This window comes from Talpa europaea (genome assembly GCF_964194135.1).
Source record: "Talpa europaea genome assembly, chromosome: 14".
Lineage (NCBI taxonomy): Eukaryota > Metazoa > Chordata > Mammalia > Eulipotyphla > Talpidae > Talpa > Talpa europaea.
The window spans coordinates 74,634,215-74,654,368 of NC_140082.1; the positions used below are offsets into that span (position 1 = coordinate 74,634,215).

A 20,154-nucleotide genomic window follows, 5' to 3' on the forward strand; every position below is an offset into this window, starting at 1 on the left:
AGAATTACTTCATTTTTATTCTGAGAGAGAAATGTATTGGAAGGATTTGAGCAGATGATTGACTATGTGAGTGACCATGAAGTTAATTTAAACATCTAGTAGAAAGAGGGAAGAGGTTCAACAATATGAAATTTACCACCACTAGGTTCTTTCTATATTCTTATCTCCTTTTGAAACTTCAGTGGCTTGTAATGCTTCGCAAACTGATCAGGGGGGAGTGCATGGTGGGGCTGAATCCTGTCAATTTAACACGGTAATGATTATGCAGGAGGCTAGCAGAGGATGATTATGCAGGAGGATGTCTTTAATCAAATTCAGTAAACAGAAATTGTGTATTTATGAGGGAAAGAAGGTAAACTGGTGATTTTCCCCCATATAACATGTGTTAGCATTACATATTATTAACATAATTTAATAAGATGATTTATGAAATCAGTAATAGATATGTCTTACTAGGTAGGTGTGAGACAACTTCAACAAGAACTGGCTGATACCCTAAAAAAGCAATCCATGTCAGAGGCTTCGCTGGAGGTTACTTCACGCCATCGTATTAATTTAGAGGAGGAGATACAGGATTTAAAGAAGAAATTAAGTCAAATCAGAAGTCAAGTACGTATGAAAATTAAAATATTAATAGTTAATCTCTAACTGGTTACATAATACAGTGTTACCAGTACTGATTTTCATGGACATCTTTCCTTTTTTCATTATTTTCTTTATAATGTATTTGTTTCTTAAGCTTTGGCTTTATTCTGTCATATTATACAATAGAAACTTACCATTCCTCATACAAGTTGAAATACTTTTTTTCTACTAAACTGTTTTTTAGTAATCTCTATTACTACAACGAGGTAAGCCAGATAAAGTCACAGGACAATGTTTAATTGAATGTTCCAGGATGTTGTCTTTTCTCCTTATCTTTTGTGTATGAATATAGAGTCTGTGCATGTTTAATCATTTTAGATATGTTGTAAAAGCACATAAAAGATCGTATATAATATATACACTGAAAATAGAGAATTAAGAGACTACCTGCCATTGGAATTTTTAAAAAGCTTTCAAATGTAATTCACATGTCATACAAGTCAGTCATCGAAAATGTACAATTCAGTAGCTCTTAGTATATTCAGAGAGCTGTGAAACTGAAACTGAATCAATTTTAGAACATTTTCATCACCCTCAAAAGAAGCCCTGTATCCCTTAGCCTCTATCCCCAGCCCAGGACAACCACCAATCTATTGTCTGTCTATGTTTTTTAAAAAATATTTATTTATGCATACAAGAGCTGGGATACAGACCAGAGATGCAGGGGTGAGAGGACTCACCAGAGACAGAGTGGGGAGGCAGAACAGGCAGACTGACTGAAATACACTGCTGAGGGGAGCAGCAGGCGAGTCAGGAGAGGTCTGCTGTGTCATGTGGGTAGCTCCCTGGCCAGAGATCAAACTCGTGCTCCAGTGGCTATGGATGGCTTCATTGTACTGCGTCTTAACCCCTTGTGCCACCAGGGAGGCCCCTATCTATCTATTTTTATATTAATGAATCATACCGTATGTAGCTTCTCTCACTTAACATAATGTTTTCAGATTTCATCTGTGTTATAGTACATATTAGTGCTTCACTTGTTTTTACTGTCAAATAATACTCTATTCTATGGCTAAAGCACTGTCTAGTTAATGAACCTTTCTTGTGTTTTATTTTCCCTACCTTAAAAATGCTGCCATGAACTTCCATTTTCAAATTATTGTGTGGATGTATGTTTTTATTTTCTCATATTAGATTTTTAGCCTCTGCTTTCTCCTCCTCTTGGCTTTTACTCACAATGTCCTTCCTGTCTTCAGTTTCTATTTCTTTTACTTAATCCTGCCTTCATTCAGACCTAGTTCAATCTCTCCTTGTGCATGAAGCTTTCTCCTACTGCCTTCTCACTGGTCATACTCTCTTCAGTGCTTGTCAGATAGTCTATATAAAACATTTTAGCCCTTAACTTTGTATTGTTTTAAGTATTTTTCATGAGAGATAAAGTCTTATAAAAATTGAAAATTTTTGAGCTTGACAGTTGTTGAGATAGAAATTAAGTACTTTATGCCACACCAATAATTTCTTCTTGGAGATATTGATAGAATAAAGCTTTTATTCTAAATGTATTTCAACCAGTTAAGTATGAAATTAAACACTTAATCTAAGAGGCATTAACTGTTCAATCAAATGTTAATTTTCTTCCCTCAGTATGAAAAGAAAATCTAAATTTACCTTCATTGTGCAGTGTAAAGGCCAGGAACAGGACACAGTGCAGGTTTTCTGATTCCATGCAGACCGGGTAAAGGAGGAGTCAGAGTCCTCAGTAGTTTTGCAGGTCCTTTATTGGGGTTCACCAGGCATATGGCAGGCAGGGGTGCTGGCTGGGGGGCTGGGTTCTCTAGCGTTCGTTCTGCTGCTTCTCGGCGGCGGCGGCTGCTGCTGCTGCTGCTGCTGCTGCTGCTGCTGCTGCTGCTGCTGCTACTGGCATCCCCGTGACGCCGCCCTTAAAAAGCACAGTCTTAGCTCAGCTGAATCCCATCTACCTATGCCCACACCCTTTGCCAGGTGCCCGCCATCAGGCATGCATTCAGGACAAGGATCCATCATCTATCCTGATGGCGGAAGGGCAGAAAAGCCTGACATTTTCTTTACCCTACATGCAGTCAGAACTGAGCTTACAGACTTACAAAGCTTTGCCCATTGTGTAACCGTGGGAGTGGCTTTTCTGGAATGCCATGTCACGTAACCTTAATCAACTCATCAGAGTACTGTCCAAAGCAGCCCAGCATTAACAGTTGCTGGGAAAGAATTGATTTGGGTACTTTGATTTAGCAAGGAAGTCCAGTATTTCCATGTCAGCAACTCTTTTGTTGCTGCCTGTGGTGATCACATGATCATGTACTGTTTAATCCAGGTGATGTTTTCTTTGTAGTCCATGAGTCCCAACGAGTGTGCAGAGAGAGAAGTGTGTTACAAATGATTGCAAGTAGAACAAAGTACATTGGCTAGTGGAATTGGTGAAGGGTTTTGAAGCACTGAAGTTAAATTCTGGGCCTCATGTTCCCCATTCATTGCTACTTTCAGTGGTATCAGTGATTTCCCTGTAACTTGTTTAGGATACCACGGTGCACTATCTGTATAAATTATCCAATGTAATTAGAACATCAAATATAGTAACAGTATAATGCTAATTGCAGTGTTAGAACTTACGTGCCATGCACTCTTCTAATTACTGTATGTATACTTGCTAATTTAATCTTCCCAACATCCCAGTAAGTTAGTACTATTATTATCTACATTACACAGATGAAGAAACTAAGACAAAATTTTAAGTAATTTACTTAAGGTCACAATAGAGACTTAAGGTCTGGTAGAGATGGGCTGTGTCCCCGGCACCTGTCTCCTATGTAGGTGATTGCATCTCAAACTATTCCGTGAAACATGTGGTTGTGACTTCAAGCAGCACATTAACCTTTATAATCACTTAGAAAGCTGTGGTCATTCACACAGTTTTTATTTAAATTTATACTTGAAGGGGTGCTTAGAATACAAAAATATAAATGTTTGCTATGAGGTAATTTTCCATCTTTCTCCATCTGACCAATTTATAAATTTGTGTATGATTTGATAAAATATAATTTAAAACATAATAATTTTGTATATCAATAATTTAAAACATAATAATTTTGTATATCAATATTAGAGGAGAGATTGGTTAATGTTCCTGTAAAGGGTCAAATGATAATTGTTTTAGACTTTGTGCACCCCAAGGTCTTTTTTGTAATAATCAAACTCTGCTCTTAACAGCAAAAAAGTAGCCAGAAACAGTATACAAATTGAGAGCGTATGTTTACATTCCAATAAAGTTTTAGTTAAAAAAACATGTAATGGCACATTTGTCCTCGATTACTAGTGAATAAAAATTTTTTTTTCTTTCAGTTGCAAGAGGCACAGGATGGTCATACAGAGGCCGTAAGATGTGCTGAGAAGACGCAAGATCACGTGCAAAAGTACATTTTTAAAGCAGCACAAAGAACTTGAGTATTTATAAAGCAGATGAGCAGTGTTGTCCGTCCGTCCCGCAGGCCGTCGGGTTTCAGGAACACAGCGGAGGGGCTGGGGATGAAAGATGCGTCCTCTCACTTGGCTGGAAGCAGGAACTCTCTTTATTACCGAGGGGCAGGGATATATATAGGAAAGTCTGCACATGTGCTTTTCTTGGCCTGCACATGCACTTTACGTGGCCTGCACATGCGCTTTACGTTGCATCAGCTTGTGCCTTGAGCATGCGCTTTCCATGGACCTTGCAACTTCCTGTTAAGATTGCATCAGATTTGTAGTCTCATTATTTGGTGGAAGCGGGCACTACCCCAGGTCCCTCTGTCGGCCGGAAAACTGTACTGCCAAAGGTTACTGACACAGTGTCATATAAGAACTATGTGTTATGATATTATTGACATCATTGTTAAGTTGGGTAAAATTTTGAGTACTTAGCTCTTGAAGTGCATAATTTTTGTGCTTTTTTCTAAATCATATATATAACCTACAAAGCACAAGTTGAAAAATACACAATTGGCTAATCATCTACTCTGCATATTTTTAAGAATTTATGTAATTGCACCCTCAGATAGTTGTTTAGGATTTATGTGGTTGCTTTTGTTTATGTGTGAGATTAATATTTTAAAATACACATTCTAGGCTTGAAACGGAAAATGCGAAGTTTAAAGGTACAATCAAAAAACAAGCATGCAAAATTGAACAGCTTCAGAAAACTCTGCTAAGTACAAATACGGTAAGTCAAGTCTCTTAACTTCTGTGAAAAGGAATTTTATTTCTCCAGTGGCAGTATGTATCAGTGGTTTGGACAACATAAAAGACCTCAATGGTAAACTTATTTATTATATTCATATTGCTGCTGCTTGTTACTGGTAGTGTAGTTATACTTTGTAGAGGAAGTTAACTGATTTCATAAAATGTGTTATTTTTGTGGTAAGATTCTAGTAAAAAAGAATCTATTAATCTAAAAGCAGTATTACTACATTTTGTTTATCCATTGATTGATAAACTAGTTTTCCACCTTCAGATTATTTTTTTTTTTTAGATTTATTTATTTATTTATTTATTTATACAAGCACTGGGTACAGTCAGAAGCGCAGGAGGGTGAGAGAATTCACCAGAGCCAGAGCAAGGAACAGAACAGGCAGAGTGATGAAATACACTGCTGAGGGGAGCAGCGGGCACAGCAGGAGAGGTCTGTCGCGCCATGTGGGACCCTCGCCGGCGGCCAGAGATTGAACTGGCGCTGCAGAGGCTGCGGGCAGCTTTGCAGCCCAGCGCTCAACCGCTGCGCCACCAGGGGAGGCCCTGGATTATTATTGATGATGCTTTTGAGACCACTGGCACACAATTGCCTGTTTGAATCTCAACTAATATTTTCAATGTTTAAAAATTCCTCCATATTTGAATCCTGTTTTGATCTAGAATTCTGAATTTTTCTTGTTATCTACACCTTTTGGTGAGATTTTGGTATTGATTTGTTTTTAATGTTGTAATATGTTCTATTCATCAAGAATGAATAGTATGTCATTGTGCAAGCATTTTTCTGGAAGGAACGTACTTTTCTCCTTTAAAGATTTTTAAAATGATAGAGATGCTAGTGAAAGAGTACGAACTGTTTCATCGGGACCTTATAGAGTAACATAGCGCTCCAGCACTCACATGGTTCAGAAACCATGTTTTCCCATTTACTTGAGTTAATCATTAGCCTTTCAAAAATTTAATGATCCAATCTCACAAAAGATTGATGTTTAATGCCAATGTATTGATGCCAATGTATTGATGTATCGTGCAAACTCTGTGATTATTTACCAAGATTCTTTTGTCATCCAGACTCTCCTTTATAGGAGAGGTTTCTTATGATTTAAGGTTAGAAGATTGCATTGCATTATGAACCCTCAGTTGGGGCATGGAGCAATGAGGTGGCTGCATTAGAGACAACATAGTTTCTTTAAATCGCAATAATTAGATTCCTGCAGTGAATGTAGAACATTCCTACTGACTGGTCCATATTCTTATAGTCTAAGAAACATTGAAAGTTATTCATAGTCACATTATGTTAGCATACTTTATAGATACTGTGTTCATAGGAATGGACTGTGAAGGACTGTGGCAGTGCCAGGTAAAAATTATAGTGTCACATAAAAATTATTAAGGTATCAAAAATTGAAAATATAAGAATATCCCAAAATAATTAAACTTATTCAAAAATGATGAGTGATTTTTTTACAGATTCTTATAGAAATGAGCTAGAATTATGACATAAAATTATTAGTCACTTTAAGGTCTCTTCTGTGGCTCAAAAATCTACTAACAGAGCTTTCCAGGACTCAATCAATAGACCTAAGTTCTCTAAGTTTCTCACCATGTCATGTGTTTCCAGGCCTGGATTAAGATATGTGATTAACAGGGAAATGCAAATCAAAACTATAATGCCCAGGCATTAAAGTATATCAGAGTCCAGTGGAAGGGGAAAAGCAGATGATAGATAGAAAAAGCTATAGAATTGAGCAAAAGTTACATTTTTTACATAATTAAAGAAGACTTAAATTTTACACCATCTTACACCAGTGAGAATGGCACATATTAAAAAAACTAACAACAACAAATACTGGTGAGGATGTGGAGAAAAAGGAAATCTCCTGCACACCTGGTGGGAGTGCAAACTGGTCCAACCACTACAGAAACCTGTGTGGAGATTTCTCAGCCTGCTAAAGATGGGTCTTCCATATGATCCAGCTATTCCACTCCTAGGTATTTACCCAGAGGACACAGAAACATTAATTCCAAAGGGCACCTGCACCCCTATATTTATAGCAGCACTATTTACAATGGTAAGCTATGGAAACAACCCAAATGCCCAAAAATAGAGGACTGGATCAAGAAGATGTGGTACATATACACAATGGATATTACTCAGCAATCAAAAAAGATAAACTCATGCAATTTGCAGCAATAAGGATGGAGCGGGAAGGGATCATGCTCAGCGAAATAAGCCAGAAAGAAAAAAAAAGTACCGGATGGTCTCACTCATAGCAGGAATTTAGAAAACCTAAATAAGGGACCAGGAAAAAGACTAATTATAATAAAATCAAAATCAAAATCAACAAGCAGCTATAAACCAGAGACACACTATGGCAGGGGGTGGGGGAGAAAGGAGTCAGATCAAAACAAGGGGGGTGGGAATTGTATGGGGACTATAACCAAGATGAAAATGTATACATTGTGCAAAAATGAAAAATGATGTAAAAATATATAAAATAAAATTTAAAAAGATATATAATTAACACAATTTTGAGATGAATAATCTGGACTGGGAAGAGAGAGGTAGCTCTGACTCAAGCCTCCAAATAATATAGTCAAGTATTTATCTGAAAAGAACTTCAGAATATTTCCAAAAGGTTTGTGAAACTGCCGCGGACCAGCACAGCGGTGAACGATGAGGCTGTCTCAGGGTTGAGAGAAGCGTGCAGGGTGGTAAGAGAGTTGGTGAAAGAAATGACAAACAGAAACACTTCAAGAGAGTGAAAATTTGAGTGTAATTTTCTTTGAGTTGGTGACCAGTATATATACGTTTTCTAAAAGCATAGGAATGGCGAACATCAGTGAAGAAATCAGCTTGCTTATAGGTTTAGCTTATCATTGACAGGGCAGTGATTTACATCTGGACCCAGGCGCATTCCTAAGTAGTTAGGCTATTAATTTTTCTTTTTGTTTTATGTGATTACTTTTTTGTTTTAACTACTCATTACCACTAAATTACTATAAATTAACACGGGTGAGTTTTACTTTTCACAATGTAATATTTTTATCATTAAGATTAATACTAACGGCAACATGGCGGCGAGGAGACGCTGCAAGTAAGATCTCCCATTAAAAAAAAGTTAATAGGGAGGAAAAGCGGCAGGTCCCAGTGAGAACTGGGACACGGAAGATAAACGGGTGACGCCAGCAAACTGCCCGAAGAAGAAAGTTGCCATAAAAGAGGACCAGAAGGGAGGAAAGCGCAAAACCCTGCTCCCCTCCCCCGCCCACATAGTCGGCACTCTCCGACCAGCAGAGAGGAGGAAAAAAAACAAAAAAAAAACTAAAAGGACCAACAAGAACAAACTACGCAGCAAGCAGGACTGTGAGTGGAAAGGAACTATTTCAGCCACCACACCCCGTGAACGGGGGCTGTGGAGAATCCTGCAGGATCCCCCGCGGAGGTGAGCTCCAGGCGCCATTAAAGAGAGACCCCGCCCCCCAGGAGGAGACCAGCACACAGCCCCGGGCCACCCGGTAAGCTTGCGTGGAAAAGCGGCGCGCTGGAAAAGAAGACGCGGATCGGGATCGGGATTGCGCGGAAAAGCGGCGCGGACCGGAATCGGGATCACACGGAAAAGCAGTGCAGTTGAAAAGCAAACGCGGACCCGGATCGCAGCTGCCCAGGTCCCCGCACCTGCGACCTAGGCTTGCGGGGAGATGCGTGGAGGCCCTCACTGAGTGAGCAGGAACCAGGCGCCCAGGCACTGGAGCGGGATTCAAAAGGCGCCATTCCCGCGCCACTGATCTGGGCTACAGCCCGCGTCCTGGAACTGAGGGCTTTGGAACTGAGACCCGGGGCACGAAATTAGGAGTGTGGGTTCCCCACGACGGTGGGGCACAAGGCAGACACAGCACCCCAAAGCCGTTGAGGTTTACCCTACCATTCCCGCTCTGTTCCCTGTCCCACGGGGTGGAAAATCAGCTCCCCAAGGGCTCTAGGAGAGATCTCTGGCGCCACCTAGTGACTTGAAGCCAGCAGAGGCTCCTGGAGGAGCCAGTGGCCAGCTGGGGAGTTAGCCCACGCCGGGCCCCTTCCGACCAGTAGTCTGAGCCCACAGGGGGAGCGAGCACCCACAGCCGGGGAAGACCAGGCGCGCAGAAGAGTGTGCCTGAGACCGGACGCGCAGGAAGTGTGTCCCACATCACCATTTTAGAACAGGTACATTTCTTCAGTAAAGACTACCTGCAGAAGGCTTCCTCAGGAGCCAGAGGTGAGCGGGGGAAGTTCGCCCACGCCAGACCCCCTCTGGCCTGCAGTCCAAGCCCAGAGGGGGAGCAGGAACCCACCGCCGGGGCAGACCAGGCGCACAGGGGAGAGTGTCCCCACATCGGCATTTTAGAACAGGGACCTTTCTCCAGTAAAGACTGCTTGAAACTGACATATGGCTCCTGGAGGAACCAGAGGGGAGCAGAGAAGCTCAACCAAGATGCCGGCCAGTCCCAACAACACAGTGTCCCAAAGCATACGGCAAATTAGAAAACAGACAGTAGGGAGTAGAAGAACCACACGCAACCTAGCAACTCCCCAGGGAAAAAGCACACCACAAAAAGAAAACCAGCCCCCAGATTGCAACGACAGTAACTTGGAAGAACTTCTGAGCCTTCCAGAAAGAGAATTTAAAATTGCCATGATTAAAAAACTGACAGAAGTCATAAAGGAAAACAATGATAAGGGAAAAATAATCAACGATCAGAAGAATGCAATTGAGTCCCTAGAGAGGGAAAACAATGGTCAGAAGAATGAAATTGAGTCCCTAAAGAGGGAAGTAAAAGAAATGCAGGAGATCAAAGAATTAATGGAAGAACTAAAGAATTCTGGGAAAAGCAATGAAAGCAGAATAGATGAAATGGAAGAACGAATAAGTAATCTTGAAGACACAGAAATAAAAAGAACCAAAACAGAAAAGGAAAGAGAAGTACGAAGGAAAAAGAACGAGGAAAGACTTCGGGAACTATCTGACTCCATGAGGAAAGGAAATATAAGAGTTATAGGAATACCAGAAGGAGAGGAGAGAGATGTAGGAACAGAGAAAATATTCAGAGATAATTGATATAATTATCAATATATATAATTGATAATTCTTCCCAAATGTGAAGAAGGAGCTGAAAATTGATATACAAGAAGCAAGAAGAACACCAAACTTCCACGACGAAAGAAAAAATACAGCAAGACACATAATAGTAAAGCTCCCAAGAATCCAGGACAAGGAAAAAATAATGAAGCTGGCAAGAGGGAAGAAACAGATAACATTCAAAGGAAAGCCAATCAGGCTGACATCAGACTTCTCCGAAGAAACACTACAGGCAAGGAGAGAGTGGAGGGACATAGTCAACAGACTCCAAGAAAACAGATGCCAACCAAGAATACTCTATCCCGCAAAGCTCTCCTTCCTCTTTGAAGAAAGAATATGGACCTTCCCAGACAAACAGAAACTCCAGAATTTCATTACAACTAAACCCCCACTCCAAAAAATACTACAAGGAGTCCTAAAGCCAGAACCTCAGAGGGACGAATAACAATGAAAGAAGGCCAAAAAAAAAAAAAAAGTTATTAAAAGAATAAATAAATAAAATCAAAGGAAAGACAATCACAATGGCAAATACAGATGCTAACATATCAATATTAACTCTAAATGTAAATGGACTAAACTCTTCAATAAAAAGACACAGAGTTGCAGCCTGGATTAAGAAACAAAACCCAACCTTTTGCTGTCTCCAGGAAACACATTTAGCTACAAAAGATAAAAATAGGCTCAAAGTTAAAGGATGGAAAACAATCCTACAAGCAAATGGACCAAAAAAGAAAGCAGGAACAGCTATACTTATATCAGATAAAACAGACTTCAAACTCAAAAAATTAAAAGAGGGCCCAATGATCACTACATTATGATCAAGGGGACAATACTTCAAGAAGAAATAACACTCATTAACATATACTCACCAAACGAAGGAGCACCAAAATATATCAGACAACTGTTGTCCTCTCTGAAAACAGACATCAGAGAAAACACATACGTAGTGGGAGACTTCAACACACCACTATCAACAATGGATAGATCAACAAGACAAAAAATAAGTAAAGAAACCAAAGCTCTAAATAAGGACCTAGAGCAATTGGGCTTAACAGACATCTATAGAACACTAAACCCAAAAAAAAACGGAGTACACATTTTTCTCAAGCGCACAAGGATCATTCTCCAGGATCGATCACATACTGGGGCACAAGACAAACATCAACAGATACACCAAGATTGAAATCATATCAACCATCTTTTCTGACCATGAAGGCATCAAACTAGAAATAAACCATAAAAAGAAGACAAGGAACTTTCCTACCTCATGGAGATTAAAAACCACACTACTGGAAGACCACTGGACTAATGAGGAGATCAAAGAAGAAATTAAAAAATTCTTTGAATTGAACGACAAGGAGGACACCAATATCCTAAATGTATGGGATGCAGCAAAAGCAGTAATAAGAGGAAAATATATAGCAATAGAAGCTCACATCAAGAAACAAGAAAGAACTCAAAGAAACAACCTAATCTCGAAGCTCAGAGATCTAGAAAAAGAACAACGAAAAAACCCCAAAACCAGTAGAAGAAAAGAAATAATAAAAACCAAAGCAGAAATAAATGAAATTGAAACTAAAAAAAACAATCCAAAAGATCAATGAAACCAAGAGCTGGTTCTTTGAAAAAATCAATAAAATAGACAAACCCCTAGCCAGGCTCACAAAGGAAAAAAGGGAGAAAGCACAAATAAACAGGATCATCAATGAAAGAGGAGAAATCACAACAGACACAGCAGAAATCAAAAGAATAATCAGAAACTACTATGAACAGTTATATGGAAACAAGTTTAACAATCTAGAGGAGATGGACAAATTCCTACAACTCTACAATCACCCAAAGCTAGATAAAGAAGAAATAGAACACCTAAACAGACCAATTACAAGCAGCAAAATTGAAATGGTAATCAAAAACCTCCCCAAAAACAAAAGCCCAGGACCTGATGGATTTACATATGAATTCTACCAAAGATTCAGAGACGAATTAGTGCCTATCCTTCACAAACTCTTCCAAAAAATTGAGAAGGAAGGGACAATACCAAACTCGTTCTATGAAGCCAACATTACACTAATACCAAAACCGAACAAGGACAACACAAAAAAGGAAAACTACAGGCCAATCTCCCTAATGAACACTGATGCAAAAATCCTCAATAAAATTTTAGCTATCAGAATCCAACAATGTATCCATAAGATAATTCACCACGACCAAGTAGGATTCATTCCAGGAACACAAGGATGGTTTAACATCCGAAAATCAATCAGCGTTATCCAACACATCAACAAAAAGAAATATAAAAACCATATGATAATATCAATAGATGCTGAGAAAGCTTTCGACAAAGTGCAACACCCATTCATGATAAAAGCCCTTGAAATTCTTGGGATACAAGGAACATACCTCAACATCATAAAGGCCATCTATGACAAGCCAACAGCCAGTATCATTCTCAATGGTGAAAAGCTGAAAGCAATTCCATTAAGATCTGGAACAAGACAAGGATGTCCACTCTCACCACTGCTTTTCAATATAATACTGGAAGTCCTAGCCAGAGCAGTAAGACAAGAGAAAGACATCCAAGGAATCCAAATAGGAAAAGAAGAAGTCAAACTATCACTATTTGCAGATGATATGATAATATACATAGAGAACCCCAAAAACTCCACAGAAAAACTAATTCAACTCATCAATCAGTTCAGTAAAGTGGCAGGATACAAAATCAACACGCAAAAGTCAGTAGCCTTCCTATACACAAACAATAAATCTGAAGAAGAAGAAATCAAAAAAACCATCCCTTTTTTTATTGAAACAAAAAAAATCAAATATTTGGAAATAAATCTAACAAAAGAGGTAAAGGACCTATACAAAGAAAACTATAAAACACTGTTAAAAGAAATAGAAGAAGACACAAAGAAATGGAAAGACATCCCCTGCTCATGGATTGGAAGAATAAACATTATTAAAATGGCCATCCTTCTAAAAGCAATATACAGATTCAATGCTATTCCAATCAAAACTTCAATGTCATTCTTCAAAGAAATAGAACAATTATTGATGAAATTCATATGGAATCACAAAAAAACCCCGAATAGCCAAAGCTCTCCTGAAAAAAAAAAGAAGGGAATGGAGGTATCACACTCCCAGACTTCAAACTATACTACAAAGCCATAATCATCAAAACTGCATGGTATTGGAACAAGAACAGACATACAGACCAATGGAATCGAATAGAAACTCCAGAAATAAACCCAGAGATTTATGGTCAACTAATCTTTGACAAAGGAGCAAAGACTATGCATTGGAGCAAAAAAAGTTTGTTCAATAAATGGTGCTGGGAAAACTGGGTCGCTACATGCAAAAGAATGAAGCTTGACCACTGCCTCACACCATACACAAAAATCAACTCAAAATGGATTAAAGAACTAGACATAAGACCTGAAACCATAAAATATATAGAAGGAAATATAGGCGAAACACTACGTGATTTGCACATCAAAGACATCTTTACAGACACATCACCCAAAGCAGTGATAGTAAAGGCTAAAATAAACAGCTGGGACTACATCAAATTAAAGAGCTTCTGCACAGCAAAAGAGACAATAACAAAAACAAAGAGAAACCCCACCAACTGGGAGAACATTTTTGCACCCAACACTAATGATAAAGGACTGATCACAAAAATCTGCAAAGAGCTGATGAGACTCAAAACAACAAAGAAAATAATCCAGTCAAAAAATGGGCAGAAGAGCTAAAAAGAAACTTCTCTGAAGAGGAAATGCAAATGGCCAACAGGCATATGAAAAAATGTTCAACATCACTTGTCATCAGGGAAATGCAAATCAAAACTACCATGAGATACCATCTGACACCAGTGAGAATGGCACATATTAAAAAAACTAGCAACAACAAATGTTGGCGAGGGTGTGGAGAAAAAGGAACTCTCCTGCACTGTTGGTGGGAGTGCAAACTGGTCCAACCACTGTGGAGAGCTGTGTGGAGATTTCTGGACCTACTAAACATAGAGCTTCCATATGATCCAGCAATTCCACTCCTAGGTATTTACCCAAAGGACACAGAAACATCAATTCCAAAGAACACCTGCACCCCTATGTTTATAGCAGCACTGTTTACAATAGCTAAGCTTTGGAAACAACCCAAATGCCCAAAAATAGATGACTGGATCAAGAAGATGTGGTACATATATACCATGGAATATTACTCAGCATTCAAAAAAGATAAATACATGCAATTTGCAGCAACATGGATGGCGCTGGAAGGGATCATGCTCAGCGAAATAAGCCAGAAAAAAAAGAAAAATACCGTATGGTCTCACTCATAGCAGGAATCTAGAAAACTTAAATAAGGGACCAGGAAAATGAATAACTATAAGAAAGTGAAAATCAAAATCAACAAAAAATTATGAACCAGAGACACTTTTAGGGGGGCGGGGGCGGGAGGGGAGGGATTGGGGTCAGAATGGGGGGGGGGCTGCAATTGTATGGGGAATATAAAAATAAAATTTATTATTTAATAAAAAAAATTAAAAAAAGATTAATACTAACAAGGCTAAGCATACAACAGAGAAATTATTAAGCTAACAGTTCTATTAATACAAGAGTTTAGTAACGTTTCATTTAAATTAACCTAGTTATTAGATTTTGTATGTTCTTTTTTAATCAGCAACCAATGACCTTTTTAGACAGAGAAAGAGAAAAGATTTTAGAAAGAGAAAAGATTTTAGAGAGACAGTTGTATTAGAATAAAGTTTGTGGGCCTTGAGAAGGCAAGATAAGTTTCCCTGCGGTCAGCATTCCTGTAGTGGCTCCTTGGGGTCGTTATCTTTCAACAGGCTTCCATCTTATCTATGTCTTCAGGGGGGTTTGCTGTTCTCCCCTTGCTTCAGGGAGTCTTGCTGTTCTCCCCCTGTGCACTGGTTCCTTGCCCAGCCGGACCTAGGGACTGTGGCGAAAGCCATTATCCCTAAAGGTCACTGCAGGGGGAGGTGCAGCAGAAACAGGAAGTAATCCAAAAAGAAAACCAAGAGAGTTGATAATCTGACCCTTGTGAAAAACATGTACATAATAGAAGAAAAGCAAGACAAAATATGCTGGTCAACCTAAAATGTACAAGGTTAGCAATCTACCCCGGTAGTCCACACCTGTGCTTTTGGTATAATAGTCTGAGTATGTGGTTGAGGAAATTGTCTCTGAGAAGTAAACTGGAAGGAAGATATGAAATACAGTTGAACCTCAGTGAAGTTGGGAGGAAGGGGTTATCAAGTCTGGAAATAATATGTGATGGGCCTCCCCTGGTGGCACAGCGGTTGAGCGCTGGGCTGCAAAGTTGCCCACAGCCTCTTCAGCATCAGTTCGATCCCCAGCGGCCGGCGAGGGTCCCACATGGCGGCACAGACCTCTCCTGCAGCGCCCGCTGCTCCCCTCAGCAGTCTGCCTGTTCTGTTCCCCACTCTGGCTCTGGTGAATTCTCTCACCTTCCCGCTTCTGACTATATCCAGAGCTTGTATAAATAAATCTTTAAAAAAAAATAATATGTGATGACTGGCAGAAATTTCATGTTGGAACTATAGGATTGAAAATCAGATGTAGGGCCTCCCTGGTGGCGCAAGGGGGTAAGTACAGCACTATGAAGCAATCTGCAGCTTCCGCAGCAGGATTTCCATCCCTAGCCAGCCAGGGAGCAACCCACATGGCACAGCAGACCTCTCCTATCTCTCCCGCTGCTCCCCTCAGCAGTGTATTTCAGTCTGCCTGCCTGTTCTGTTCCCCACTATGTCTCTGGTGAATCCTTTCACACACACCCCCGCCCCCGCACCTCAGGCCTATACCCCAGCTCTCATATGCATAAAATTAAATAAATCTTTTAAAAAAAAAAAGAAAATCAGATTTAAATATAACAGAAAGGAATAAATGATGAAAAGATCAGTCTGTTTATGAGCCCAGGCATTAAAGTATTTCAGAGTCCAATGGAAGGGGGGAAGCAGATGATAGAAAAAGCTATAGAATTGAACAAAAGTTACATTTTTACATAATTAAAGAAGACAAGTTTTATTTAAAGATAAAAGTGATTAACAGGAAATGAGATCTTGAATCCTATAGAAGTATTCTTGTAGAAAATGAGTCTTTGACTCATCCTAAAGTCATTTGATCATCATAAATGTAGTGGGACTACATGGGAATTTTCCAAAGATTATCTCAGAAGGAATGTAATTTAACAAAACCTGAAATATATTGAACTATTGATGAAAATGTCTCTAGGGCATCTTCAGTAACTAAATTCTTTTTTAAAAATTCTTTTTTAAAAATTCATTAGCACTTGGTATTTTATGTGCGAAAACTTCTTTTCAGCAAATAAATTTGGCAGTTTAAATTCTAGGAAGAGTAATAATGAACATGTCAAATCAACTTGTTTCAAGAAAAGTCATGTTTTTGAAATCTGTCTTTGCTGCCATCAGGTTTATAAATGACATTTTACAAACCTATCTAAACACATATTACTCATGAACTGTCAAGAAATTTTTTTAAAGAAGAGTGAGTTTCTAGATTTTCAAAAAGAATTCTCTTTTAAAACTTTTTTCAAAGCCTGAGGATGAAAAAGAACAATTAAAGAAATATATGGAATTAAAGCAATCTCTGGAACATAGTTTGGATCAAGAAATGAAGAAAAACAGTGAACTGGAAAAAGAGATTACTGGGTATGGTTTTTGATATTTCGACCATTAATTGACTTAATTTGACTATTAAAACATAAATACAAATTCATTTTATGTTTGTATTTTTATTATTAAAGAAACCCTTTTAAAAAATTACTTCAGAAACTTAGAACACAATCTGAATGCATTAAATATTAGATTAATTCTTTAATGATTTTTTAAACAATAGTGACAATGCCTTTTGCTTAAAACATCAACTACATTCTTCATCTTCTACCTTGAGTTTTTATTTCTGCAAGCTCTGTTCTCTCTGAGAGTCTCTCGTGTTTCAATTACATTCTTCGTTTCAACATTCACATTACTAGATATCTAAGAACTCTGTGTCATTGCTTAACATTCATAATTACCTTGACTTGGCTTATGTATTCTTTCTACTTTTGTTAGTTATAATATGTATCATTATACAAAAATTTATGCATGACTTTCATTTGTTGACATTTTGCTAGCAAGATCGCTCATCTCTTCTTAAATCAGTTTTGGGGAGTCATGTATTGCTGCTGTTTGCCTTTCTTCTAAAGCTCTGCTTCTTTTTCCTCTACTCAGGCTTGAAAGATTTTCTCTTTCTATTGAATGTACTCTTCTTATAGATTGATGTCAGTACATTTTACCAAAATGTATTCTGTGTCTCTTAAAAACATTCATCTGTAAACATGATTTCTTCTTCTTGGATACTGATGTCTGTGTTATAGCTAATATTTAATAGTAGGTTAAGTTTTATATTGACATACTAAATATGGATATGAATAATTTATAAGTCTATATAGTTACCACATTAACTTTTTATCTGCCATAAATGTCATAAAATTTGTCTTTATGTTTTTTACAAGAGTATAATTTAGATAGTATGCTTTCAAACAGTGGTAAATGGAGACAAATGAGAGGATCACAATTGATAGATTTGTTTACTTTATATATAGAAGCAACATCTGTTAAATATTTACTTTTAAGAAGTTGATTTATCATTCTGTATATTCCCACAGATTTAAGAAACTCCTAAAAATGTCAAAAAGGAAGTTAAATGAATATGAAAATGGGGAGTTTAGTTTCCATGGAGATTTGAAAACCAATCAAACTGAAATGGATAGTCAGATTAATATGCTAAAAAATAAGGTAATGTGTAATTAGTGTTGATACCCCCAAATCACTTAATTTGGGGAAATATAAGTCATTCAATTCTTGGAGCAGCAAAATAAAGATTTTCCTCTTACTTATATAGACTTGATACTGCTGAAAATATTGTGTTTTTTTTTTTTTTCCTATGTTATTTCTCTACAAAAAAGGCCTACTGTAGACTTTCTTAGGTCTCAAGCTTTGGCTGGTGATCTGAATCCAGGCAGCACACATCACAGGACCCAAAGCACTAGCACCAAGTTGGGTTTTTGGGTTTGTTTGTTTGTTTGTTTGTTTGTTTGTTGTAATGGCTTTCATTGCAGGTCACTCAAAGTGTATGATTCAGTGACTTAGTATACGCAAAGAGTTGTATAGTCATCAACACAATTAATTTTTAGAACATTTCACCCCCCTAAAAACAAACCTTATACTTATTACCCATCACCCTCAGCCAGTTTCCTCATCTCTCTCCCCAGAAGCCCTTGGAACTACTACTCTGCTCTCTCTATCGATTTGCTTATTTCAGACATCTGCCGTCAGTGGACTCTCACAATGTTTTCTCTGTGTCTATGAGTTCAAATTTTTTTTTTAGATTCCACATATAAGTAAGATATAGTACTTGTCTTTCTTTGTCTAACATTTCACTTTTGTTTAATGCCTTCAAGGGCCAAGCAAGTTGCTGCAGTTGGCAAGATTTCTTTCTTTTTTGTGACTGAATGCTACTCTGTTGCATATATGCATTTCATCTACTTAATCCATTATCCATTGATGGACTCTTAGGTTGCTTCCATGCCTTGGCTTTTGTAAATATGTTGCACTGGCATGGGCAGTACATTAATTGTTTAAGGTTAGTTTTTTCATTTCCTTCAGATAAATACCCAGAAGTAGTATTACTACATCATTTTTTAAATTTTTTAAAATATTTTGAGATGCCTCCAATTTAGATCCCACCAGCAGTGGACAAGGGTTCCCTTTACTCTGCATGCTGTATAACACCTGATACTTCTTGTCTTCTTGATAGCTTACTGTGCTTTTGATTTCACTTCCCTAATAATTAGTGATGCTGAGCATTCTTTCATGTACCTATTGCCCATCTGTATGTCTTCTTTGGAAAAATGTCTAGTCAGATCCTCTGTCTTTTACTTTTGCTATTGAGTTGGGCAAGTTTGTTATGTACTTTGAATATTCACCTTTTTTTGGATATACAACTTTCAATTTTTTTCTACCATTTGTTAGATTAACTTTTTGATTTATTTATGGATTCCTTCACTATGCAGAAGCTATTTAGTCCCAATTTTGACTTTTGCTTTTGTTACTTTTGCTTTAGTGTCAAGTTAAAAAAAAGTCATACCCAAGACCTGTGGCAATGAATGAACTGTGTATGGAATAAAATAGAGGTCCAATTTCTTTCTTTTGCTTGTAGTTGTTCAGTTTTCCCAACACCATCTAGTGAAAAGATTGTATATTCTTGGCTAGACCCCATTTTTATTATCAATAATGGTGCCAGTTATTTATTCCTGCATAATAAACCGCCTCAAAACCTGTTGGTGTAAGATTTATTTTCTTTGTGTTTATTTTGTTATTGAATGTACAGTTTAGACATGGGTCTCTGCTTGACCTCACTGCAATGCCTTGAGACTGGTGCCTAGAATTAGTATTTAAAGATTTGTTCACACACGTCTGGCCGACTCAGCTAGCTTTTAGCTGGGACGTTGGCCTGGATAATCTCAGCTGAAAGCATTTTTCACAAAGTGACAGCAAGCTTCAGCAAGCTTCTCAGGACAGAAAAAGTCAGGTGGAAGCTGTTTCACATTTTCTAACCTGGCAGTTACAGAACACAGCATTTATGTTACTTGCTTGGTAGCTAGTTACTAAGAATAACCCATATTAAAGTGAAGGAAAGTCATGGGAGAAATGTCAGTCTGTAGACATGTGTAAGAACCACCATTTACTCTCACCTTTTCTTACCAAAGAACTATTGTATCAACAATAATTACTGTATGTAAAGGAAAGCAGCTCTTCCCAACTCAGTATCATTGAAATTCCATCAAGTTTTTTGTTTTTATTATTTAGCATGGTCCCTTATTTTGTGCAAGTGACAAAGGAATAAAATTTGTAGAGTCTTATTTTCAAAGTTTTATTTTGGGGGCATTTATTGACTCAGGCCTAAAGAATTCAGTATAATTATGGGATGTTAAAGTGGGATAAGAGGCCAGAGACTGTCTACTGAGAGATGACTTAAAATTATTTTGTGAAAGGAAGATAAAGCAATCATAGGAAAGTGTATAAAATCAATTGCAAATGTCACAACAAAGACAATGACAGTAAATATATTTTTGTCACTCTTAGTGGTTTTAA

General features: G+C 38.0%; 1 protein-coding gene across 1 annotated transcript in view; it reads left to right on the plus strand.

Moving 5' to 3' along the window:
- Positions 1 to 20,154, plus strand: part of ANKRD26 (ankyrin repeat domain containing 26) — a gene marked incomplete at both ends in the record, with an annotated part of 93,859 nt that overhangs the window by 58,382 nt on the left and 15,323 nt on the right. The window contains 5 exons of the mRNA XM_084254062.1: positions 461 to 609; positions 3,961 to 4,031; positions 4,720 to 4,813; positions 16,556 to 16,668; positions 17,667 to 17,796. Of these exons, the coding sequence (XP_084110188.1) occupies positions 461 to 609; positions 3,961 to 4,031; positions 4,720 to 4,813; positions 16,556 to 16,668; positions 17,667 to 17,796 (557 nt within the window). The remainder of the gene's footprint in view (positions 1 to 460; positions 610 to 3,960; positions 4,032 to 4,719; positions 4,814 to 16,555; positions 16,669 to 17,666; positions 17,797 to 20,154) is intronic.